The sequence below is a fragment of the Moschus berezovskii genome, chromosome 3, assembly GCF_049115385.1.
Source record: "Moschus berezovskii isolate FMDL1 chromosome 3, NW_MosBer_1.0, whole genome shotgun sequence".
Classification (NCBI taxonomy): Eukaryota; Metazoa; Chordata; class Mammalia; order Artiodactyla; family Moschidae; genus Moschus; species Moschus berezovskii.
The window spans coordinates 21,960,943-21,987,538 of record NC_142462.1 but is presented as its reverse complement, the minus strand read 5'-3'; the positions used below and the strand labels follow the sequence as shown (position 1 = coordinate 21,987,538).

Genomic DNA, 26,596 nt, shown 5'->3' with positions numbered 1-26,596 from the left:
AAACTCATGTCCACAGAGTCGGTGATGCCATCCAGCCATCTCATCCTCTGTCGTCCCTGTCTCCTCCCGCCCCCAACCTTTCCCAGCATCAGAGTCTTTTCCAGTGAGTCAATTCTTCGCATGAGGTGGCCAAAGTATTGCAGTTTCAGCTTCAGCATCAGTCCCTCCAATGCCTTACTAGCATGTAAAAGTGAAAGTGAGGTTGCTCAGTCATGTCTGACTCTTTGTGACCCCATGGACTATAGCCTACCAGGTTCCTCTGTCCCTGGGATTTTCCAGGCAAGTATACTGGAGTGGGTTGCCATTTCCTTCTCCAACTAGCATGTGAAATGAGTGCAACTGCATGGTAGTTTGAGCATTCTTGGGCATTGCCTTTCTTTGGGATTGGAATGAAAACTGACCTTTTCCAGTCCTGTGGCCACTGCTGAGTTTTCCAAATTTGCTGGCATATTGAGTTCAGCACTTTCACAGCACCATCTTTTAGGATCTGAAATAGCTCAACTGGAATTCCATCACCTCCACTAGCTTTGTTCATAGTAATGCTTTCTAAGGCCCACTTAACTTCACACTCTAGGATGTCTGGCATGAGGAAATGAGAGAAGAGGTGAATTAGGAAATGTTTCAGAAGAGAGGAATACATACATTCAGTTATGTTTTTGAGATGATGGCTAAAAGGCAGTAAGACTTCCAAGCCCAACAGTTGGGACCAGCAATGATTTCAAGTCAGATGCTGGGACGATTTATAATAGTAATCTCTAGGCAAGAGAATTTCTTGAAGCAATCTAGTACAGTGTCAAAGAAGATAAATCCAGTGCTTAGCTATGAACATTTTATAAGATTATCCTATGATTCATGTGATGGAATTCATAGCAGTTCCCTAAGCCAAAATTTAGTCTAGAATATGTGCCTTTCTAGCAAATAGAGTGGTTAGTAATTGTTATAGTGATTCTAAACTAGTATGGTCAGTATAAAAAGTGACTGCTATAATCTGTGAGCCATTTGCTTTATAGCCAGATGAAGTCACAAACATAAAATAAAGCTATGGATTATTTCTTGTATCTCCTTCACATTAATATCTCATATATATTTTAACAACTTGAAAAAAGTGTCAAAAATATAGGATTTTGCACAGACTCTCTCTCCCAACCCCATCTACAGCTTTAGTAACCCTAAGAAGAAATCCTGACTAAATAGTGAACTTATTTTCAGATAAGAAATTTAAAGCAATAGCTACTTTCCCAAGTCACCCTGTTTCCACCTCTACCTGCCCCATTATAAGAAGCGTCTGTCCTCTGAACATTTTATTATGCACAGTCAACAGACAGCTGAATTATGAACCCAGGAGCATTAGCGAGCTCTTCACCTATTTCAGACACGCAGGTAACAATGAGCACCCATTTCCTTCAGGCCATCAGTCAGTATAATACTGTAAGGTGCATTTTAAATTGATGATGTTTTAGAGAATAACAAAACAAGAAATAAATGATTGTTACTTTTTTTAATGTTTTCCTGTGTGTTAAACATTAAGTAAAGGGTTTATTTTTATTTTATTTGAAGGATAATAAGGATATTTATTTTATTTGAAGGCTTTACACTGTTATGCTGGTTTCTGCCATACAATACCCTGGATGAGTCATACCTGGATGAGTCATACATATATCCCCTCCCTCTTGGTTGAGATATCTATTTATATCTATATCTATCTATAGATATCTATCTATAGATAGATATAAACACTATCTACCCCCCCATCCTGCCCCTAGGTTGTCACAGAGCACCAGGCTGGGCTCCCTGTGTTATACAGCAGCCTCCTACTAGCTAGCTGTTTTGCACATGGCAGTGTATATATGTCAATGCTCAATTTGCCCCACTCTCCTCTTCTCCCGCTGTATCTACAAGTCCATTCTCTGCATCTGTTTCCATTCATTCCCTGAAAATAGATCCATCAGTCCACTTTTCTAGGTTCCATATATATGCTTTAATATATGATATTTGTTTTTCTCTTTCGACTTACTTCACTCTGTGTAACAGGCTCTAGGCTCATCCACCTCACTAGAACTGACTCAAATGTGTTCCTTTTTATGGCTGCTGCTGCTGCTGCTAAGTCACTTCAGTCGTGTCCGACTCTGTGTGACCCCATAGACGGAAGCCCACCAGGCTCCCCCGTCCCTGGGATTCTCCAGGCAAGAACACTGGAGTGGGTTGCCATTTCCTTCTCCAATGTGTGAAAGTGGAAAGTGAAAAGTGAAAGTGAAGTCGCTCAGTCGTGTCCGACCCCTAGCGACCCCACGGACTGCAGCCCACCAGGCTCCTCCATCCATGGGATTTTCTAGGCAAGAGTACTGGAGTGGCTTGCCATTGCTTTCTCCGTTTTATGGCTAGAATTCCTTTGTATACACATATCACAACTTCTTTATCCATTCATCTGTTGATGGACATCTAGGTTGCTTTCATGTCCTGCCTATTTTAAATATAAGCAGAGGGGTTTTAAAGAAATAAGACAACAAATGTAAACTCTGTGAACAGGGACGGTGCCTTATGCTATCCTACAGGGAATAGATATGCATGAATGAGTTCATTTACTCTCCACCATCTTATGAGGAAAGAAGGACAGTTACCTTCCTCCTAATCGTTAAAGGAGGATGCTGATAAACAGATGTTAAGTGACTTGCTGAGAGTGGTGGACAGCATCAGCTCCAGGGAGGTGTACCAGGGAGACAGAGTCCAATGCGGCCCTTTTCCTGTGTGAACGTTAGGCAGCTTGTCTTTATGCTTAGCAGGAACCATGATTAAGTTCAGAACAGGTAGAATCGATCCTGGCTGACTCTCCCGAGCCAAGCACTGAGTGATGAGGAATCTCTTAGGTCACTTGGATCTGAATCAGTCCATTCCCACACTGCCGTCTATATTTTCTATCAGAAAAAAAACTGCTTTACTCAATATTATTTACAGATACTATTGCCAGTAGTTGCCACATATTTGCCATTCATGACTGGCTAGGCTCTCTGCTAAGCAGTTGACATATAATGGCTCCTTTAATTCTTATCTCAACACTATCTCAAATATCATGCCCATTTCAAAGGTAAGAAAATGGAGGTTCAATGAGGTCATGTAACTTGTCCAACATCACGGAATTAAAGCTAGATCTACTAAATTTCATGGTTCGTAAACGTGTCTTCCTCACTATTATTTACTAGTTATTCTATGATGTGAGTAATCAGCTGATGATGCAGACACGTTTTAATACTGTGAGTGTATTTTTAGACACTTTTATTTCTTAAAGAAAACAGATGCCTCTTTGAATAATGGAGACTGAAGAAAAGGGAGGAGATTCACTTGTTGGGAGGCATGTTCCATCGAAACTAATGTGATAAAAAAGGGGAGAAAGATAAAAATGTATCACATTCATGAATAGAGAGACATGAAACTGAATTAACTGGGATAACTACTGACTGAACCAACAAAGGGACGCCTCTAATGAAAACACCCAGCAGGACTCCTACAATTCACTCACCGTTCACATTCTAGAGAGCCTAGGTTACCTCATTTTAGGTAATGATGTTTCTCACCTTTTCAGAAAAAAACTGCTTGCCCCACCTAGTTCCTTAGGCTGCAGCAATGTTTCTCAACCTTATTATTATTTTTTTTCATTATTACTCCCTCAAAGAGAAGAAAATAATTTAAATACTCCTTTATAGAGAAATTAAATACTGGGATAAGATCTGTTGGGTAGGGCTGAGTTTTAATATCTAAGACATTTCTGCCCTGCTGAAAATGTTTGGGTTATAAAGCTACTTGAACCTTTCTCCATCATAAATACATGCTATGACTTCTAAACTGCAAGGGATTATATCTAAATAACGAGCACTCAGGAAATGCATGTGGATGGTTGGCAAAGCATCTCATGGGTGTCTCATTAACTCAGCGTACAGCAAGTTAGTCCACTTGATCTATAGCTTCTGTTAACTACAAGGCCATTTGTTCAGTGGCACAGGCTGCGCAGATGGTGGCCAAGAGGAATGTAAATTCAGGTGTCTGGATTCAAATCTCAGCTCCACTGCGTCTCAGCAACAAGACTTCACATATATATATATTTTATTATTTATTTATTTATTTGGCTGTTCTGGACCTTAGTTGTGGCATGTGGGATCTAGTTCCCTGATCAAGGAGCAAATTCAGGCCTCTTACATTAGAAGGGCAGAGTCTTAGCCACTGGACCACCAGGGAAGTCCCAGCAATGAGATTCTGGCCAATCATCTATCCCAGTGGTCCTCAATTAGGGACAATGTCTGGAGACATTTTTGATGATCACAACTGGGGGTGGGGTGCAGCCTGGAAGACTACCGTTATCTGATAGAGGTGGAGGCAAGGGATGGGGCTAAACTTCCCATAAAGTACATACCAGCCCCTCACAAGGGAGAACTATCCAGTCCAAAATGTCAGCTGGAAGGTTTGCTTCCCACAGAGGAAACTCTGCTCTAACCTCTCTGGCTCATTTTTGTTGTTGTGCCAGATGGTGTTCATTCCTTTACAGACATTTCTGATCCATCTCCTTGTTGCCTCCTGGAAGAGGCTTGTGAGCTCTGTTGTGTCTGACTCTTTGTGACCTCCAAGTACTAGAGAACCCTTGGGGCTCCTCTGTTCATGGGATTGCCCAGGGCAAGAATACTGGCCTGGGTTGCCATTTCCTCCTCCAGGGGATCTTTCTGACCCAGGGATCGAACCCACCTCTCTTGCATTGGCAGGCCAATTCTTTACCACTGAGCCATCTGGGAAAGCCCAGCAGAAGAGGCTGGAAACACTAATCACTTATTTAGCCAGGCTTCCTTGCCTTGCATCTATGGACAGCCTGGAGGCACAGTTCTACCCAGGCAGATACAAGTGGAAATGTATTAGAGGCATAAGAAAAGCTTCTGTTTTTTCCTGATACAAGAAAAAGATTAGACAGGTGTCAGTCCCTTCTTATCCACTCCCTACCTCAAACACGGAAGCAATATATAGAGTTGTAGCCATTTTCTTGCTATCATCAGGAAAAGGCAAGAGACTCAAAGAGGGGATGGCTTCGATATCATTGAGGCCTTGAACCAATGCTGCATCACCTCCTGTACTTCTTGTTTTGTCAGAATATATAACTCATATTTGTTTAAACATTCCTGTTATATTCAAATTTAAAATTAGGCTAATAATAGGATTTTTTCCACTAATTTTTATTGAGAGGCTTTCCTCATGGCTCAGACAGTACAGAATTTGCCTGCAATGCAGGAGACCCGGGTATGATCCCTGGGTTGGAAAGATCCCCTGGAGAAGGGAATGGCACCCCACTCCAGTATTCTTGACTGGAGAATCCCATGGAAAGAGGAGCCTGGCGGGCTACAGTCCATGGGGTCACAAAGAGTCGGACATGACTGAGCAACAAACTTTAATAACAAGGTTTTTTTCCACTAACTTTTATTGAGGTAAAATATATGATAAAATATGTTGTTTTAACCATTTTAAGTGTACAGTGGAGTGGTGTCAGTTACATTCACAACGTTGCACAACTGTCACTACATCTATTTACAGTTTTTATCAATACCCCAGACAAAAATTCTGCTCACTAAGCAAGAACTGCCAGCCACCTTCTCCCCAGCCTCAAATCACTGCTAACCTCTAAGCCACTTACTGTTTTTATGAATCTATTCTAGACAGTTCATGTAAGTGTAATAGTGCAATATTGTTCCACAAGACTCATCTCACCTCAGATAAGGTTTACAAGGTTCATTCATGTTGTAGCATATATCAGCACTTCATTCCTTTTCATGGCTGAATGATATTCCAATGTTTTCATCATTTTGTTCATCCATTCATCTGTTGATAGGAGCCTGAGTTGTTTCCCATCTTTTGGCAATGATAAGGTTTTAAAAGGTTCAATAAAATAATTTACCTAAAGCACTTAGAACAGTGCTTGATACCTAAGAACTTAGCAAATGTAAGCTAAAATTATATCTGCTATTACCATATACAATCAGGTTACATCCACTCTGTCAAATGTCTCTTTTCCAAGGGGGAATGGACAAGTATGTATGTGCACTGGCATAAAACGATGGTCAGTGCCTACTATACAGTTCAAAGCAACCGATACTCCCACAGATCTGTGCATATGAGGTGGATGGACAACAACCCACTTTGATTGATCCATTCATCCTTCCATTGTTGTTGTCGTTATTCAGTTGATCAGTCGTGTCCAACTCTTTGCAACCCCATGGACTGCAGCACACCAGGCTTCCCTGTCCGTCACCGTCTCCTGGAGGTTGCTCAAACTCATGTGCATTGAGTCAGTGATGCCATCCAACCATCTCATCCTCTGTTGTCCCCTTTTCCTCTGGTCTTCAATCTTTCCCAGCATCAGGGTCTTTTCTAATGAGTCAGCTCTTTGCATCAGGTGGCCAAAGTATTGGAGTTTCAGCATCAATCCTTCCAATGAATATTCAGGATTGATTTCCTTTAGGATTGACTGGTTTGATCTCCTTGCAGTCCAAGGGACTCTCAAGAGTCTTCTCCAACACCACAATTCAAAAGCATTGGTTCTTTGGTGTTCAACTTTACTTATAGTCCAACTCTCACATCCATCTAGCAGTAACTGGAAAAAACACAGCTTTGACTATACAGACCTTTTTTGGCAAAGTAATGTCTCTGCTTTTTAATATGCTGGCTAGGTTTGTCATAGCTTTTCTTTCAAGGAGCAAGCTTCTTTTAATTTCATGGCTGCAGTCATGCATCTATCCATTCAGAATTTACTGAGCATCTCTTATGGGAGAAATTCTATGCTTCAAATCTAAGCTGAAGTGACGCATAATTGATTTATTTAAAAAGACAAGGAAAAGAGGTGGTTAATAAACATTTCTGGTAATGATAGAATAGTTGTACACTCAATCATGAGCTTCAAAAACGTCTCTAGGACTGGAATGTGTTATTTCTCTGGAGTTATCAAAGAAATAGATACCTGCCTTATGAAGTCCTCATCCTGCTAAATACATTTTTTAATGGATTTTATATTGTTGACTTTCATCCTTTGCACCTAATGTCTCATTTGCCGCTGCTGCTGAGTCACTTCAGTCGTGTCCGACTCTGTGTGACCCCATAGACGGAAGCCCACCAGGCTCCCCTGTCCCTGGGATTCTCCAGGCAAGAACACTGGAGTGGGTTGCCATTTCCTTCTCCAATGTGTGAAAGTGAAAAGTGAAAGTGAAGTCGCTCAGTCGTGTCCGACCCTTAGCGACCCCACGGACTGCAGCCTACCAGGCTCCTCCATCCATGGGATTTTCTAGGCAAGAGTACTGGAGTGGCTTGCCATTGCCTTTTCCAATGTTTCATTTGAGAAGGTACAAAACAAAAATTCCATGTAGTTACTGTCATGGGTGGTACCAGGGAGAGTGCTATTTCTTAAGTGAGAAAAACAAATTTCTATCTCCAAGTAACAGGGATGGGTAGGGAGTAGAGATGTGTGCAGAGCAGGCCAATGTTTAGCTGGTGGGAGATACAGTTTTGGAAGAGGATCTGGGATAGGGAGGGGGCTTATACTGAAGAGTATGTGAAAACAAGGAGGAGGAAAAAGTGCGGAGTAAGAAATGACAATAAATCTGATGACAGTGGTGACGGCAGATCTTTCTTGGGCATAGCAGACCTTTTGGATGTGTGTGGATGGTTGACACAAGATGAACTACTGGAATGTTTGGAAGTGAGGCATTCAAGGAGCTCCTGCCGTGTGTAATGTGTCCTATAAAGTGATTATCAGCCCTGGTGTAACTTCCAATGTATTCAAGAGAGTCAAGATTCACCCCCACAATATCATCAGAAAGCAAGTGGAAGAAATAGAAAATCAGAATGCCATTGAGGTTCTGACAAGTACGTGAACTCCATGCATAGAGAACTTTCAGGAGGGGCCTAGAAACTGAGCTGCACTGAGTAGTTGTGTTTTTTTTTTAATTTTTTATTTTATATTGGCATATAGCCGAATAACAATGTTGTGCTAGTTTCAGGTCAACAGCAAAGGGAATCGGCCATTACACAGATGCATTCTCCCCTCCCATTCAGGCTGCCATATAATGCTGAGCAGAGATCCCTGTGCTATACAATAGGTCCTTATTGGTTGCCCATTTTAAAGGTAGCAGGACATCCCAAACTCCCTATTTCTTCCTTTCATCTTCCCCAACTGGGAACCATGAGTTTGTTCTCTAAGTCTGTGAGTCTGTTTCTGGTTTGTAAATAAGTTCATTTGTATCATTCCCTTTTAGATTCTGAATATAAGGGATGTCATATGCTATTCCTCCGCTGTCTAGCCTTACTTCACTCACCATGGTACGCTCTAGGTCCACCCACGCTGCTGCAAATGGCATTATTAGTGGGTGGCATGCTTACAGGCAGAAGATGGAAATGGAATAGCATCGATAGAGGACCGACAGGGCACTGGAAAGGCAGTGTCGGGGGCTGAATAGGCAGCGAAGAGGGAAGTTGGCCTGGTTGGACCCCCACAGGAAATAAGGCTCAGTGGGAGAGTGGTGCCCAGAGAGAGAGAAGAAGTAAGAAACTGGTTATTATTGGGTCCCTCGCGAGAGAACCAGGGGCCTCCCCAGTGGCTCAGACAGTAAAGAATCTGCCTGCAATGCCGAAGACACAGGAGACGTGGGTTTGGTCCCTGAGTTGGGAAGATCCCCTGGAGGAGGGCATGGCAACCCACTCTGGCACTCTTGCCTGGAGAATCCCATGTACAGAGGAGCCTGATGGGCTAGTCCATAGCATCGCAGAGTCACAACTGAGCGACTAAACACGAGAGAACACAGCTTCATTTCCACACGCTGGGCACTCTCATTCCGTCCCACGCCTCCCTCCCCTGCCTACTTCTCTCCGATCTTGTCGAGTTTCATCTTACACTCTCTAGGCAAGGGGAAAAAAAAAAAAAAATAGCTCCCACCAAATTTTCCTGGGTTCCTCTGAATAACTCCCACACACCCTCCCAGTCACATCTTTCCAGGAGTTTCATTTAAATTGGCTTACTCACCCGGCATTTGCTGATGACCTAACCTGTCACTGGCTCTTGAGGAGATACAGAGATGGCCGTCAGCTATGTCACATTCTGGAATGAAAAGTGGTGGCCTTCCAGCCTCTTCTGTCTTACGTTCTGTCAAGTGCTGGGTACATTTCTTGCACTTGGTACCTAACAAGTGTGACAAAGCAGGCCTGGGCTGAGGGATCCAGCATCTGATCCACAACAAAGCCCAGTGGTCTCTGACCTGTGGGGTAGAGACAGATTGCCCTGGGAAATGAGGCTCCTATCACAATCTACGTGAAAAAAGAAACAGTGAGTCCAGTGTATCTCCATGAACACTCGAAAACCCAAATGGAAATAACCTACACCCAGGAGACTAGTGTTTTGCTTAATCAGGGTTTTATTCCTACAATCACTCTCCAGTAGGTGTACATTGCTAAGCACAGACACTTAAAGTCACGTAAAATTACTAGGGTGGTAAACCTGAGATGAGCAGAGAGCTTCGGGAGAGTCTTTCAATTAGAGAGAAAAAAGAAACTGTTAACCCTTGATACTCATTTAACACAATGTTTTAGTCAAGAATAGGAAGGTAATATAGATTAAGGACTTTGTTTCAAATTGAATTTGGGAGACTATTTTTGCCAAAAAGCTTGTCTAATGGAAGATTTTATTACTTCTTGATGTTATAAAGTATTTGCAAGTTGTTATTTAGACAATATAAACATAGAATTGTGTTAACCAACATAACAGGGATTTTTGCATTTTGCTTTTTATAAACTAAATGTAAGTTTTAAGAGATTGCTACTATTATTTTCTCCATCTGTTGAAAATGAGGTATGTCTTCATCCAGGGAGAAGGGCGTATCCATAAAAATGAGGAACTTTAGAGACTGTAATAATTAATGTGGTGACAAAACTGGTTAGAAATGTAATTGATTAATAATGTACAGTCATTATAATCCATAATAGAAATTAAGGTGAATTTGTGCAGTAAACTGGCTACCAAGTGAATGGACCAGTTAAAGAATATTTTAGAATCTGCTTTTATTACACGAAAAATCAATATGATGGTCTTCCCTCAGATAATTATTTGTTTTTCTTCAAAAGTAAAATGAGCTTGTCCTTCCAGAATGTGGAAGGGTTAATATTTCCAAAGTCTTCAGTGAGATTGGATTGCATAAAAACAAAATGCCACAATCCATTAAAAAAGCAGGCATTCAATTTTTATGGTGTATGTTTAAATCTACACAGATCTATGATTTAAGAAGAGCCATGTAATTTAATTAGCAGTAATCAATGTTGATTTAATATTAGAAGAAAGTTCCAGCTCTGTGTATATTAAGGGAAACTGAAATATAAAACCCAAGTTATGACAGATGGATTCACAGTCACTTAAACTCCCCAATTTTAATCTAAAGACTTAATCAACACTATCTGAAAGGTGATAATAAACACAAAAAATTCTTTTGGTATTTATTACATTTTGTATCCAATACTAAGAAGTATTAATACTGCTGATACAGCTAACCAAACCAAATGTAGATTTCTACTTTCAAAAAATTTAAGAGCTAAATTATGTAGGATACAAGAGAAGTTTAGGACCATTAAGAAATTTAGCATATTCTAGTGCAAACATCTAGAAGGATGCTTAAAGGCTTCCAAAAGACACTCAAAGGCAAATTCTACTGTAGATGAAAAATAACATCATCCACTTCCTTGGATCTATGGCGATTCCATCATGTGTCCATTCAACCAACTTGCACTGGGCACACACACTGTGTCAGCGTCATGTCATCCATGGTGGTACATATGCATTAGGGTCCACTCACAGAGCTATGCAGCAGACGAGAGAGGAAACAATTATAATCCTGTGGGCCAAGAGCCTTGAGAGAAGAGCACCTGGGAGAGTATACTGTGTGTACGATCCATGGCGGCACCGTGGCAGGAAATCCAGTCCCGCTCAGGAAGAATAAGGCAAGGCTCCCAGAGGAGGCGCGACCTGATTGAAACCTTGTGAAAACATTTATCACACGTTGGGTCACTTGAGATCATGGGATGCATACTTTCTGTAGGGCGCATAATACTTTAAAAAAACGTCTTCTTGCCCTCCACTACAGTGTGCTTTTCAAGGATAAGTTCTTTTTTAACCCATTTTTATGAGCCCTCTTGTGCTTTTTTCTGGTGTTATATGAAGCTGACTACTAGTGACTAATGAAAACAGTATGAATGCATTGTTGCAGCATAAGTGTAATGTGATGTGGTTTGGCACTTAACAGATACTCTTGTGAATGTTCACAAAAAAGCCTCCTCTGTGACGAAGTGCTTTTAGTGAGTCTCACCAGTGGTTTTACATCTGCAGAGCATTGAGGGCTGGGCTGATTTCTGAGAGGATTGAAATTGCTTCATCTTGTGATCTTAAATTTTGTATTCTCTATATTCCGTAAAGCATCTGCTAAGAAATGTTTTTGACTGGAAAACAAACAACAACAAAACAAGAAGAAGAAGAAGGAAGGTCAGGGTGGTACAAGCAAAAAAGAAGGAAATGCAAGGATGGTGAGAGAAGGTAGGGCACGCCTGGGGACAGGGCTTCGCTTCCCAGGGCAAGAACGCAGAGGACCTGAGTGAGAATAGCATCAGGTGAGGCTGGTGAGGCAGGGTTGGTTTCAGGAACATGGAATTAATCAACAGCGATAATTGCCTCTAGGGAACTGAGATAAGGCCTTTGGCAGGTGGCTTTTGTATGAATCAGCTCTGTGGAGGTTCTAAACAGGGCTGGGAAATCAGATTAATCAGAAGGTCAATGAAAGACTAGAAAGGAAGTGGAGGCACATACTGCTTTCTCAAGAAGCTGGACACTAAAGGGAAGGAAAAGGAGTTTATAGCTGGAGGTGGAGGAGAGAGATCTGAACATGTTTACATGAAGAGGCAAGAGCTGGCTGAGTAGGAAATGTGAGACAGATACTGACAAGTACGAAAAGAAGGTGCACTGCTGCTTCTAGAAAACTGTTTTCCCCTAAGACTTGGTCGTTTAAAATATCCAAGTGTGCTCAAAGGAAAACATATGAAAAAGGAAACCATTTTGAAGAACAGGTCAGACAGGATTAATAAACTCTGTGACATGAACACACACAAACATAACCAAAAACACACAAGGGCAAGTAGGCTGCCAGACAAAACCTCCAATGAGCATCCACAGCCCCAAAATACACTGTGTTGTCTAGAATCAGTCCTCACTCATCGAGAGGACACACAGTTATTATGGGCAGAGGAAAACATGACCTGGAAAACATGGAGAGTACCCAAAACAGACAAAAGGCACAATTTGTAGAGGCTTGGTAAACTAAGCATTACTTTCAGCTGTGTAAACACAGCATGATAATTTGGGGAACTTACTGGGGCCTGAAAAATGACAAAAGTTTTGAAATTCTATTCCTTTGCTTTTGGGAAGTCTCCCGTATAGATAATGTGGTGATTTATTATACTGGTTGACTCAACCATCCAACAAAGTCTGATAGAGGATGCATTTATGTGCTAAGCATAGACTGATAGAACATCAACAAGAAAGCATAGGTTCTTAAGGAAAATGGGGTGGTGGCTGTGCTTGGAAAAAGCATATTCAACTGACCTGCTGTTTTTGGAATAGAAAATACACAATAAAACCTGTTAAAAATTTTCGTGGCTGGTGAAATACTTAGAAGGCACTATGGAAAACACTGAAGGGCACATTGGTTTTAAAAGATGGAGAACCCCTGGCCTAAGGATACAAGCATTTCTCTTCAGAAAAGACTCAGTAAGATGAATTCTGAAGTTTCATTCCTCCTCTATTAAATTCAGTGTCCAAATACAAGCTCCGAAGCAGGCAAACCAAGGGGAAAGTGTATGTTTAATTATGGAAATACAGATGTAAATGCTATTGACTGTTAGCTCGTCATGGTTCTTACCAGTTTAGTTCCCTTCTCTTAATCATCTGTTTCTGCCACTGCCCGTATCTTTAGGGTTGCTGCTGCTACTGCTAAGTCACTTCAGTCGTGTCCGACTCTGTGCGACCCCATGAACTGCAGCCCACCAGGCTCCTCCATCCCTGGGATTCTCCAGGCAAGAATAGTGGAGTGGGTTGCCATTTCCTTCTCCAATCTTTAGGGTTAGGAACCTCAAATACCTAAGACAGAAACTTCTAGATTTGCCTCAGAAACAGGAGCAAGGGGAAGAGAGCTTAGTTTTACAGCTTTAAGTGTGTTAAGTGATGGGTATAGCTCATGCAGTGTGAAATTAAACCTAGATACAGTGTGTCCCAGACTCAAAAACACATTGATGAGTACGAATTCTCATGAAGGTCCAGAACAAGGATGGCAAGGGGATATAGGGTGAAAATAAGTATTTAGGTTCTGTGTTTGCCTGTTGGCTTTTCTGCATCCATTTCTGTCTTTTTGCTCCTGAGAAGACCTATGCAAAAGACTAAGCCAGCAATGCCACATACAGCCTGTGTGTGTACAGCCTACCTGTAGGTGTAAACTCAGCTTTGTTTTGCCCTTGTTCTTGAACAAAAGCTTCTTCTTTGTTAGTTTCCCAACTGTTCCTTGCTATAATACAGAAATACATTAATTTTGAAACAACAACAAAAAAAATCATGTGCCTTTTGGAAAGCAAAATGAACACACACACACTTACAAACATACATATGCATAGTGAAACTGACATTACTCTGTTCCTTCTTCCATGTGTCTGAGAGCTATAGCCAACACCTGTGGCCACACAAGGGCAGGCTTGGCAGCTGCAGAACCCAGATGTCAGACACTGGATTGTAGGTCCCTGGCAGCAGTCCTAAGTGGGAGGCCGTCTCCTTAACTGACCTCTGAAATGGTCTATTGTCTGTCTCCCTCTCTGGCCTGGGTGGTAACTAACAAGCTGTCTGTGGGCCTGGGTCAGAGTTAACGTACTGATGGGTTGTTCTGGATGCAATTATCCTTGGCCTTACCTTTGATTATAAGGAATTTATTTCCTTTGTGGGGGTGAAAATTGGGACTGAGCAAATTCTTGACAAGGAACTATATCCAGCTTTCTTCCAAGGACAAATAAGACGCTTTTTTGCTTTGATTGATATTTTTCCTCGCAGAAATTGGATGAGATTAACCTTGTTTTAGCACACAGTGTTTTGATTAAGCAGAAGTAAAAATAAGTTTCTTGGGCACCTCCTCCCTCTGATAAAAGACTGAGTTTCCTTATATTGTTTCTTAAAATTACTTCCCAAAGGTTGAAAATGAACCATTTCTTTCTTTAGAAACTTAAGGAGCTATAACTTTGTCTTTGCTGTGACTAAAACAGACAGACAAAAAAATAGTATCTACGATAGAGAAGAGATCATGAATTCTCTTGGTTCTATAAAGAGGAAAATGGTTACACTATAAACTTGCCTCCACATCACTTGCTGAAGAAGGTCATTATGTGTAAGATGCAATCGTCATGGGAATGAGGTGGGAAAGACAAGTATCTTGGAGGGCTCCACTCACAAGGCAACACTTACAGCCTTCAGGGAATGTCCAGGGTGAACACGGAGTCATGGCAAGTTAAGGAGAAATATATCTGATATTTACAGGAAGATGAAGTCCGGGGAAATTACAGAAAATATCATACCCAATGTCAAATAGTATTCATCGGCACTGTGAAAAATGTTCCAACTTATCTTTATTAACTTTTATGAAAATGTAAACACGTCTCCTGGTCACCACTGATTTGTATTTGGGGGGGAAAAGGACTGGATACTCATGAGTTCCAACAAAAAAAAGTGATGGAGAAATAAATAGGAGAGAAGAGGCATTTCTCTCCTAAGGAAGAACTCCAAGTAAGTTATGTGGTTACTCACCCCGCAAGGAGGTGAAGCTTGCTTCCCTGTCCCGTGAGTGTGGGCTGTGCTTTGCGATTTAACTCCAAAGAGCAGAGTATGAAAAGCATAGGCAGGGAGTCACTTTACAGTGGAGGAAACTGGCAAACACAGCCGTGGCCAGATGACAATGGTTAACATCAGGTTGTCGTGTGGATAGTGTGTATCCTTGATATGACATGATCTCATCAAAGGGCACTTCACCTTTGCAGTCTTCCTCCCAAAGCCCATAACCACAGTCTCACCATTTGAAAATATGAGGTTAAATCCCAACTGAGGCACATTCCACAAAACATTTGAAAATATGAGGTTAAATCCCAACTGAGGCACATTCCACAAAACACCTGACCAGGACTCCACAAAATGTCACGGCCACTGTAAACAAGAAATGTCTGAGAAGCTGTCACAGCCTAAAGGAGGCTAAGGAGACATGATAACTAAATGTAATGGGTTACACTGGATAGAATGCTGGAAGGGCAAAAAAACATTAGAAGAAAACAAGTCTGAGTAGAGTGTAGACTTTAGTTAATAGTAATATCTCCATAATTTAGTTATAGCAAATGTATCATACTAACATAAGATGTTCAAACTAGTGAAACCTGGGTAAGAGGGATATAAGAATTCGGCACTATTTGTGTAGCTTTTTAATGAATCTGTATATAAAACATTTCCTTAAAAATGATGAATAACATATGACTACATTGACTGTAGCAGAGTTCCAATGCACCAGTCATTACATCTTTCTTTTTGTCTTTTTCACCCCATCCATCCACTGAGCTATATGGCACAGAGTCATTTTCCTGACACATAAGGATTTTCTGTGTTTCGGACCAATGTATAAATGGCGTCAAACCTATTTCAGTAATATTTAGGTTGTGCCCTTAGTAACATGACACAAATGCTCAAAAGATAAAATCCACAAACCCATATTTCTCAGCAGCTTTAAAGGTGTAACGTCTTTCAACCATGTACCCAATACCCTGCATGTGAATGCTATTAATGACATTATTAAGACAGTGTATTAACCTCTGAAGGTAATATAGTTAATTACGGTGTTCAGTTGTTATCATGAGAGGCAAGAGGGCAGGCTCCTTATGCCAGTTTTAAAACATGGATGAGATTATTTCTTTGCTACTCCATTCTGTACTTTAGAATGAAAATAAATCAGGTCTCTAGGAGTTTAGAAGGCATTTCTTTCATTCTGTTTTCTTTCTAGTCTTTTCTCCTGACTTTGCAAGACTAAAATTGCACCAGTCAAACAGTTACTATTATAAGATGTTATAAGGGAGTGTTTTTTGTTTTTTTGGATGGTTAGCATTTTTTTTTTAGCAATGTAGTACCTTTAATTATTATTTTTAAATTTTCACTTTCTATTGGAGAACAGTTGATTAACAATGTTGTATTAGTTTCAGGTATATAGCAAAGTGATTCAGTTACACATGTATCTATTCATTTTCAAATTCTTTTCCCATTTAGATTACAGAATATTGAGTAGAGTTCCCTGTGCTACACAGTAGGTCCTCATTATCTGTTTTATACATAGTAGTGTATGCATGCGGATCCCAGTTTCCCATTTATCCCTCTCTCCTTCCCTCCTGGTAACTGTGAATTTGTTGTCTTCATCTGTAACTCTATTTCTGTTTTGCAGGTAAGTTGATGTGTACCATTTTTCTTTAGATTCTACATATAAGTGATATCACATATTTGTCTTTCTCTGTCTTCACTTAATATGATAATCTCTAGGTCCATCCATAGTATTGCAAATGGCATTATTTCATTCTTTTTGAAAGAGCTGAGTAATATTCCATCACACTCACACGCCCAGACCCACACCCACACACCCAGACCCCCTCCCCCAACAGCTTCCTTATCTATTCCTCTGTTGATGGACGTTTAGCTTGCCTCCATGTTTTGGCTGTTGCAAACAGTGCTGCTATGAACACTGGGGTACATGTATCTTTTTGAATTAGTTTTCCATTTATACTGTGCTCAATTTAACATTTTACTTTGATAAAGAGAAAAACAGTAGTATCCATGAATGTTTACTTAAAAAACTATTTGTGTTTCTAGAAATGTTAACAAAAAATGCTCTCTTGTGAATATTTAATGGTACAATTTTAAAAGTTCAATCACAATTTAATTAACCACATTAATAAATTGGTCAGAATCACCTCTCTAAAGAATGCAAATGTCAGTAAAGAAGCTGAAAAAGAATATTCAACTTCCTGAATATATTTTAGGGTTAAAATTGAGTAAAATTGCTTGTACAGTCTGTATCAACAGTATTTTAAAATGACTACTTATATTGAGGAAAGGGACTATGACGCTTGATAAAGAGAGGGAAAAAAAATGTTCCCTGCGGAAAAGTCTTAACTAATGAATTACAGAAGAGTCAACCAACCTATTTTAGCAATGTTTTCCTTAGTGAGGTATTTAATAGAAAAAAATAATGGGGAAGGGAAGGCTCTACAATAAATGTAGGTAGCTATTTTTATATTACACTTTAAGCAGGTCAGTTAGTATGTATTTTGCATTTTATCAGACTGCTGTGTGTGTGTGGTTAGTAATAAGAATTATAAGAGCTCTGTTTCCAGAACACCTATGTCGTGTTCAAGCTTTCTGTTGTTAGGCATTTAACACACTATCTAAAACCCTAACACAACCCTGTAAAGTGCATACAATTATTATTTAACAGGACAAGGAACTAAGGACTCTAGAAATTAGGGGACTAACTCCAAATCTCACAGCTTTTTTAAATGTAAATCATTATAACCTCTGGCTGCCTCAAATATACCAGAGCATACAAACTTTTTTATAATTCATATCAAAATTATTAACACTATTCAAGTAAATATTTATCACCAATGAGGTGACTCAAATCTCTTCACCTTTCTAGGCGTCAAGTTTCTCTTGGGTAAAATGAAGTTGGATAGTTGATTTCTAATGTTTTTTCAGTTTTAGAAGAGTAATAATTGATTTATATAGAGAGTAAGAAAATTAAAATGGCCATTTTTACAATGTTTTGTTAAAAACAGAACAGTAACACTGGTCTTTACTGAATTTTGTGATGATGGAGATCTACCTTGAGCTGTTCATGTGATTTCTCCCAAATCTCTGTAGGACCTAGGACTAGTCATTTTACCTATGTATCAGAGGAAATTTCATTTTTCTCTGCACTACAAAAACTATGTACTTAAATCTTGGCCTCTCAAAGAATCAGTAACTTGCACTCAGATATGAATAACACAAAGGAAACCATTATTTCTGGATCTGAAAATAGTAAAAAATATAAGTTTTTTAAAATTCATGTTTATTTATATTTTATAGACAAATTAAAATACTTATAAGCATAATTAAACATGGTAGACATACATATAAATGAAATGTATAAGTACTTCAGACAAAATTTAACACATATTAGACAAACTGATGACATGCTTACATTTGGTGATAAGGTATCTTTATATGAATATTGAAAAAAATGTTTTCACAAAAACTGCTATAAAATGTTCACATTTGTCTTAGTAATAAATTAGATTTCCTAGACTGGTGTTTTATGAAAACTGTGTAAAGATCTGATTTAATCATTCACCTCATATGGTACCATTATTTGTAAAATAAAGCATATTTTTGTCAATATAAATGTACATTTTACTCTTAAATAATGTAACAGTTTATCAAGACCATGCCACATTTATTAAACAAACATGCATGCCACATTAAAACTTAATTCATGTATTATTATGCACAGTGTTTAGTTTTGCTATGGCACTCTATCTTCATGAAAAATATAAGATTTGGCACAGAATCAATAAACTGTATTGCCACTAATCAGAACAAATGTGATTTAAATTTTCCATGGCATAGAAAATACTCGATCGCATCTCTTCCCTTTATACTTTATGGACCAATGGCAGTTTTCTGTTTTAGTCAGAAGACACAATGGATATTCACAAACTAAAAGCCAGATCGAGGTGTTCTGCCTGCACTCTAGCTGGAAATGAATCAGCTGTAGTTTTTCTGGCAGTAAAACATTTCAATCTGAATTGTGGCCAACAAATGTCTAAATAAGGGCTTTATCTGCAATAATACATATCATCACAAGCTTCTTTTCTCTGGGAGGCAGAGAGGTTGGAAAGAAATGCAGGAAATACAGGAGGTAAGGAGAGAAAATGCCAACTGAGGCAGAAGCAGGGGACGTTCTTGTAAAGCTGGTGAGAGAGCAAACCATGAAGTAGCAAAAAATAAAGACAGGAACCTGGGTCTCCATCAAGGTGGAGAGACTGCCATGGGCTTAAGGAAAATCTGTCATTCAAAAGAAACAGTATCCAGAGCATTCCTCATACAGCATTCTTGTCTCAGCAAACGACTATTGCTTTCTAGGAAAAGTTGTAAATTTCCACATCAATGTCTAAATTAAGACTGAAGAAATTAAGCTAACTAGCAACTTTTTTTTTTTTGTCTGAATTCATTCATAAACACAGTGGAAGGAGAAAGGGGATAAGATAAAGTTTTCCTCCAAACCAGAGAAGTCACACTCTAAGTAGAGATTTCAGAGTTGTGCTAAAAAAAAATGCCTCAGTTCTTTTTCACAGTTTTTCTAAGATACATGTGAGGTGCTATATTTTGAGAGACTGACTGGTTGACAAAATCTTTCAAAAAAACCTTGATAAATTAATCTTTGTATTTATTACTAGGGGAAAAGGAAGTAGATCTTAGGTTTAATTTTTATACAAATATGCTTTATTCTAAAAAAATAGAGCAATGAATATATTATTATCCGCTTCATGATCCTTGCTTTCTAAGGACCTTTAAGGGCCTTTACAAAAAACGTCAGACAAGTTAAATAAAATCTGCAAACTTTTGTTTCTGAGTTTGTTAAGGTGAACACAGACATAAAGCTTATGAACCAAACAGTACTGAGTTTTCAAGAGTGAAATCATACCAAAACCTTGACAAGTTTTCGCTGACATCGTAGGAGAGTAAGTGGTCGGGAAGGTCGCTGATGGTGCCCTGCACGGCCAGCACGTGCGGGGCCAAGGTGAAGGGCACGTCGCTCAGGAGCTCGGCCATCAGTGAGCTGTTCTCCAGGGTCTGGCCCGCCTTAGTTTCCGTCTCAGGCCCCGCCACAGTCACACTGGAGGAGTTTCCTTTGCCAGTCTAAAAATACATATATATGTAAGTCATTTCGAGCTTATGGACTTTGAGGTTATATGGCATTAATATAGCAAAACATGGCATTAACACGTCATGGTGATTGAGAAATGTGGAGTATATAAGTAGTCCCGGGTTGGCATTGTTTAGTTGCTCAGTCGTGTCTACCTGTTTGCGACCCTACGGACTACAGCCCGTCAGGCTCCTCTGCCCATGGGATTCTCCAGGCAAGAATACTGCAGTGGGTTGCCATTTCCTTCTCGCGGGGATCTTCCCAACCCAGGGATCGAAGCCCCGTCTCCTGTAGCTCTCCTACATTGGCAGGCAGGTTACCAGGGAAGCCCATTCTCAGATTAGAACTCAGCTATTTACTTACTTGAGAAACACATCCATCTATATATCGACTAGGTGTTAAAATGAATCCGAAGCCCTACCCTTACTCACATGAACCACCCACAGGCCCCTCTGATACAGACGGGCACTCTTGCCGTTTCCCTAGCCCAGATCATGGCCACAAAGTCTCTCTCTCTCTGCTTTTCCAACTCTGACGTCAGCTTCCAGGCTCCACAGAATCCCCAGCTTCTTTCTGAAATCTTCTATCAACACAGCCAAAGTGACCTTGCCCACTTCAGCACGGTTACAGGGCAGCTTGCCCAGGATAGTATTTGGCATTTCCTTTATGTGTCTTTGCTGGTTGTAGTTTCATGTGCTTATGTCTTAACCCCAGAGAGAATCCAGGGTCCTTGGGGGCACACAATCCATTGTACCCATCTCTGTATTCTCTGCCTTTCACACGTTCCTGCTTTACCCTCATATGTACTTGGGAACTGACTTCTAACGTGCACGATACTAGTGACTGATCAGCTGCCTCTGATGGAACTAAAATGCTATGTTATTATGTAAGTTATTCAAATAAGAAGTGATACATTTTGTTGGATTTATTTAAAATTGGTGTCTCTTACCTACAGAAGTTTACCAAACGACAGGCAGCACGAGTTCGCAGCAGCACTCGATGCAAGCCCTGAGCTGGTGCAGTGAGCTGGCATCCATGCATCAACAGCAGCATGGATAACAGACAGAAGTGTATTTCCAGCAATGAGAATGAAGAGCCTCCCACTACAAGCAGCGGACGCCTAACCCAAGCCAGGTCAGGCAAAACTTTACTCCCCATTTCGCAAGGTCTCATGCAGAATCAAACTCCTGAGCCTTTACAAGGCCCATGGTGATCTGGCCACAGGCATCTCCCTGACACTAGCCTGGCTGGTCTGTCCACGTTCGGACTCCTCTAGTCCCTCTAGTCTTGCCAAGGCTCTTGCACAGTCAGCCCATTTCTGCCTCAGGCTGGACCCTGCAGACCCTTCTCCCGGATACACACGGGGCTCCTTCCCTCCAATCCTTCCCAGTGCTGGCCCAAATGTCAGCTTCTCAATGAGGCCTTTCCTGGTTGTCCCATTAGACTGCGCCCTGAGCCCTCACCCCGTCCCCTCCAGCGTTCTCCACCCGCCTCTCTGCTTCTGCCCTCTCTTGGCACCTGGTGATATGTTCTGTACTTTATTGTGATTATCATCCCTCAGAAGCTTAAGCAGTTTTACGTCTTTAATGTTCACCGCTGTATCCCAAATGCCAGTTTCAGGGTCTAGTGCTCAGTAAATATTTGGTGAATAAAAGAGAGTGGACAGGACTTTTGCCTGAGGAGGCCTTCTACTATAATGGCTGTAAATGCTGATAAACTCCTCTCTCTTAAGTCTAGAAACGAATGATTTTCTACGTAAGAAATAACAATTTTGTAAAACTTTTTATGGAAGTGCAAACTATAGAAAGGGGCACATCGCAAGTACACAGCTGGTACACTTTAACCAGCCAAACACTAGAACCCTGATAAACAGAAATGGCCCTCGTGGCGTTCTCTTTCATTCACAGTCAACCGCCTGCCCCTCGGTCACCACCCCGACTGCTTACTGTATAGACTGTTCACCTATTTTTTATGTTTTAAATGAAAGTAACCGTATAGTATAAACTCTCGCTGTGGCTTTTTTCATCCAGTGTTGTATTATGAGATTCATTTATATTGTTGTATGTGGGATTATAGTATTTTTTTAAGGATGTATTCTGCAGAGGAGATGCTCTGACTGGCGTCTTAAAAGAACTGTTTTGTTGCCGCGTTGATAGCAGGCAGTGAGGGGTGTAGGGGCCGGGGAAGGACATAGGAAGACCCGCTGGGAAAGAGATGATGTTTTAGGGCTGTGATGGTGAAAGTGACAGAAAGCGGTTGGGTTTTGGAGAGACCTAAAGGCTAAAGTCAGTAGGATGTGCTGATGGAATAGATGGTGGACTCTGAGAGCAAAAGTCGAGTCAAGGGTGAAGCCAAAGTGGACAGACATCTAAGTGGAGCGGTTAGAAAGTAGGGGGATGTGATTCAAGCCTGGAGCTGGTGAAGAAAGTCAGCTTGGTGTGTATTTAGAAGACAGTAGGAGGAGAGAAAGTGAAGACAAATACAAGAAGAGGCTATTTTCTACATATTATGCTGAAAATGGGAAAAGAGACATGGCCAGTAGCTGGAAAGGAAAGTAGGGTCAAGATAACTTTCTCTTGATTTTTCTTTTTGTTCTGGAAGTTGGGAGCAATAATGGTAGTTTATATGCTGAAGAGAAGAGTCTCCTAAGAAAGGAAAACTCCGTGGAGATTCTGTAGAGAAGGAACTGCTCTCTTCACTGGCATCCCCCCCACATCTAGAACAGAGGCTCTCAAGAAGCACTCGGGCAGTGAATGAACGAATGCAGGCACCAAACACATCCCATCAGGGTTGTCTCACAGCTTCACGGGAAAATAAACCACCAGAGTGCTTTCTTAGGATGGCAACCAGAACAAATGTAACGTCACCCAGTGATGAATCCATGCATGCACTGACTGGGCAGAGACTGCCTCCTGAAACCTAACTGGGACTTAAATATTAAGTGTCCCTGGGTCAGCCAGGAGTGCAGGCATTGGCGGGTAACAATGCCAGGATTCTAGCCTCTTTAAAGGGCATCACTCTACACTGGTTTCCTCAATATTATGCAAACACCAGGGCTCTGGTTACCATGGAGCGGCATGGCAGAGTGTTTAAGAACACAGATTCTAGAGTCAGACTATTTGGGTTGGGTACAAATCCTGCTTAAAAATAAACAAATGGCCCGGGACAAGTTATTTAACTTCTCTGTGTCTTTTTCCTTAGCTATCAGGAAATCAATATTAGTGCCTATTTCATAGAGTTGTTATGAAAATTGTATGAATAATCGTAAGTAAGTAGAATAATCCTGAGCACAGGCTAAAGTCAGTGATAAATAAAAACTTGGGAAATGTCAGATCCCTTTTGGCTTTAGGTAAAGTATAGGATCCATCCATTTCTTTTGTTTTTGACATTCACCGACGGTTCAAACAATCTTGCCTTCCCCTTTCCTCTCAGAGCTTGTCTTCTCTCTTAATCTCACAGGCAAATGTTCCCTAGCTCTGCTGATCACATCCCATACTTGAGCCTTCCTCTCCTTCTCCCCGAGTACCAAACATGTTCTTCAGTTTCATTAGCCAAGTCATCTCCTTTCTTAAACAAAAGCATTCCTAAAATCTCACCTTCCCACTAAAAAAGGACGCATGTTACCCAGAGCACTCTGCTTTCTAAACATACAAGCTTCTAAGGTTTACCTCTCTGGCAGCGATATTTATTCCTTTGTTCATGCTATTATTAATCCTCGTCCCTTTCCTTTACAAATCATTCTTGCTGTCAGAGCATAATTCCTTGAGGACAAGAGCGTATCTGGTATAATAAAGGAGCTGAGACACATGGCTTCTTGTTCAAATTCTTCTGATAAAACTGCCATCTGACCTGAAGGAGGCTGCTTCATCCACCTGGGCCTCAGTTCTCTGTTCTGTAAAATGAATGGTGAGGGGCAAAAAGTGGTGGTGGTGGTGACGGTGATAGCAACTAGCACGGATCAAACACTTGAGTATATTAACTCTTTTAAGTCTTACAACAGCTCTGTAGCGTGTGTCCTGTTACTACCCGTATAATGTGCCCAATCTCATCTGATCTTGGAAGCTAAGCAGGGTCAGGCCTGGTTAATACTTGGATGGGAGACGAGTTTCAAATTCAGTTACCTTGAAAAAACTCTACATTCTAAGCACACTTCAGCCATGTTTTGGTAGACTGGCTAACTGAATGAACAAAGCCTCAAAATTTTAGGGGAAAACATGATAGTCATTTGGCTTAATAGCATCTCGGCTTAATTTAGAAGGAAAAAAAAAAAGAGACTCTAATATCCCTTACCTTTAGGAAGAAAGGATTGAGAAAATCACTGAGGGACAGATCTTAAAGAAGGATGGAAAAGAAAGCATAATTTAAGAAAGATTTATCCCTGGAAACAAATCTCCCAGTAGCCTGGATAAACCACGGGGAAAACAGCATGGTCAGTGAGACAAGATGGTCTGAGTGTTGATGATGGGTGGAGAGGAGAGACAGAAAGGTATGTGGGCATGTGTTACAGTATTCTTTCTTCCTCTGTGTATGTCTGAAGGCTTTGCATAATAAAAAGTTTCCAAAATTTAAACTGAAAAATATACCATGCACACAGTATTCCATTAAATGCCCCCTAGAAGGATTTGAGTATCAGCGGTCTGTATGTCTTGACTCCAGCATCCCGCTCTTAACAGTTGGCTAGAATGCACGGTACAGTCTCCAAGGAGGCTGCCTGCCCTCTTGGCAGCGGGGCAAGTGCCACGATGCAGCTGCTGCTGGCATGCTGAGAGTTGGAAGGGGAGAAATTAGACAGCGAAATAAGAGTAAGTCACAAAGGGAATGGGAGTCAAAATCCAAGGACCCCACACCTACTAACCCTGATCACCAAGTCCCGGACTTGGCAGCCAATGGCAGCAGGGGTGGGGGCTGAGGACTGAAACAGGTGCATGAGCCCTCCTGCAAAAAGCAGCCTTCTCTCTCCGACACAGAGTCTTTCAGTTTTTTTCCATTTGCATAATAAAATGGGTCTTTAAAGGGAAGAATGAGTATGTCAACCACAATAGCGTGGGAAGAAAAGAATCAATTAACCTTGCGGTCTATAGCCAAATTTTTAAAAAATCACTTCAAATATTATGCTCATAAAGCATAGTCATTTTTGTGACTAACCTTGCTCACAGAATTACTGATATGATGATACTCCTTCGTATAATGTAGCTTTCATATTGCTTTTTCAAATTAAGTTTGCCCTTACAAGGGTAAGTGAGTGTATACCATGTCAGAATCATTTTTTAATCTCAGGGAGAAAATAAATTTTCTTATCTACATCATTTACAAATAACCAGGTGTTTTCATGTCTGTATAAAAATTACTTCTTGCTCATTGATTAACCTGTTAAATACGGGCTAGCCAAGTGTATCTTGGGTTCCTTACGTTCTCTTATCTTTGTTTCGAATGATTCAGAGTAGTTTATAGGCTCTATTCCTCCCTGTCTTGCAGAAGGGCTGTAAAAATTCATGAGGCTCAATCTGTAAAATCTTCCCAGAGCTTAAGGAAAAACACACTCTGAGAATATAAGGCACATAACACTTTTTAGTCAAGGCTCAGAAAAATGAAGTCACCTCTCCAGAGCATCAGAAGGTTAGTGGCGATCTTCTGAACTTCATTCTTGGGTGTGTGGAAGCAGGAAAACGCAGGTTTAAGAGCAGACTACTACTGTATTTTTCCTGGCACAAAGGCCCCACTAACCACCAGGAAATCTATTAAGGGTTGCCGACTTTGTAAACCCACTGACAATTTGGAGACTTCATCTGCTTAGCCATACCCGACTTAAGTATAAATAAATTTATTAATATGAATAGCACCTATATTTGGCATCTTTTAAAACCTCCCGTCTTTTCCAGTAGCCTGTGCCTCAGATGAGTACAGATAAAATAGTGCCCTATAAAAGCAAAATACTGAAGCATTAAAATTTAGAAAGCAGCCTTAACCCCAACAGTAATAGAACCTATTAAAAGAACATGAAACCAGGTATAAAACGCTCATCTAACACACTCAATTTACATACAAAGAAGGTAGCTATATCAAGTGTATTTCTAGGAAACGAGTTAGAGGAAGAAGAGGTAATATCAAGCTTTGGCTGTCTATGCCTTTAAATTTCATGTCTATAAATTAAAAAGACACATTCCTTTGAACAATAGCCTTCCATTCTATTTTGGCTTTAACTGGTATCTACTTGCATCACATCAGTGTCTTGATTGTGGGGGGGTGGTGGCGCAAATCTGAGTCAGGAGTATCAGGGGACGAGAGGTTAGAAAAAGGTGATACAAGCAGGGCACACTGCAGGCAGGACCCAAACTTCTTATTTCTTCTAAGGGATTCTCCAGGCAAGATTACTGCAGTGGGTTGCCATTTCCTTTTCCAGGGGATCTTCCCAACCCAGGAATCGAACCCAGGTCTCCTGCACTGCAGGCAAAGTCTTTACCAACTGAGCTATAAGGGAAGCCTTCTAAGAGGCTACTTGCCAGTAGCTGTCTGGCTAGCTGATAAAA

The 26,596-nt window shown here is 40.7% G+C and overlaps 1 protein-coding gene and 1 long non-coding RNA gene across 4 annotated transcripts in view; one reads left to right on the top strand and one right to left on the bottom strand.

The window, feature by feature from the left end:
• Positions 1-26,596, top strand: part of LOC129552253 (uncharacterized) — a 187,553-nt gene that overhangs the window by 91,972 nt on the left and 68,985 nt on the right. For all 3 annotated transcript variants that reach the window (XR_008685207.2, XR_008685205.2, XR_016036691.1), the window contains exon 2: positions 21,025-21,203. This is a non-coding gene — a long non-coding RNA (uncharacterized LOC129552253). The remainder of the gene's footprint in view (positions 1-21,024; positions 21,204-26,596) is intronic.
• The window catches only part of UMAD1 (UBAP1-MVB12-associated (UMA) domain containing 1), a 259,632-nt gene continuing 250,047 nt past the window's right edge, over positions 17,012-26,596 (bottom strand). The window contains exon 4 of the mRNA XM_055420478.2: positions 17,012-20,062. Within this exon, the coding sequence (XP_055276453.1) occupies positions 19,805-20,062 (258 nt within the window). The 3' untranslated portion in view covers positions 17,012-19,804. The remainder of the gene's footprint in view (positions 20,063-26,596) is intronic.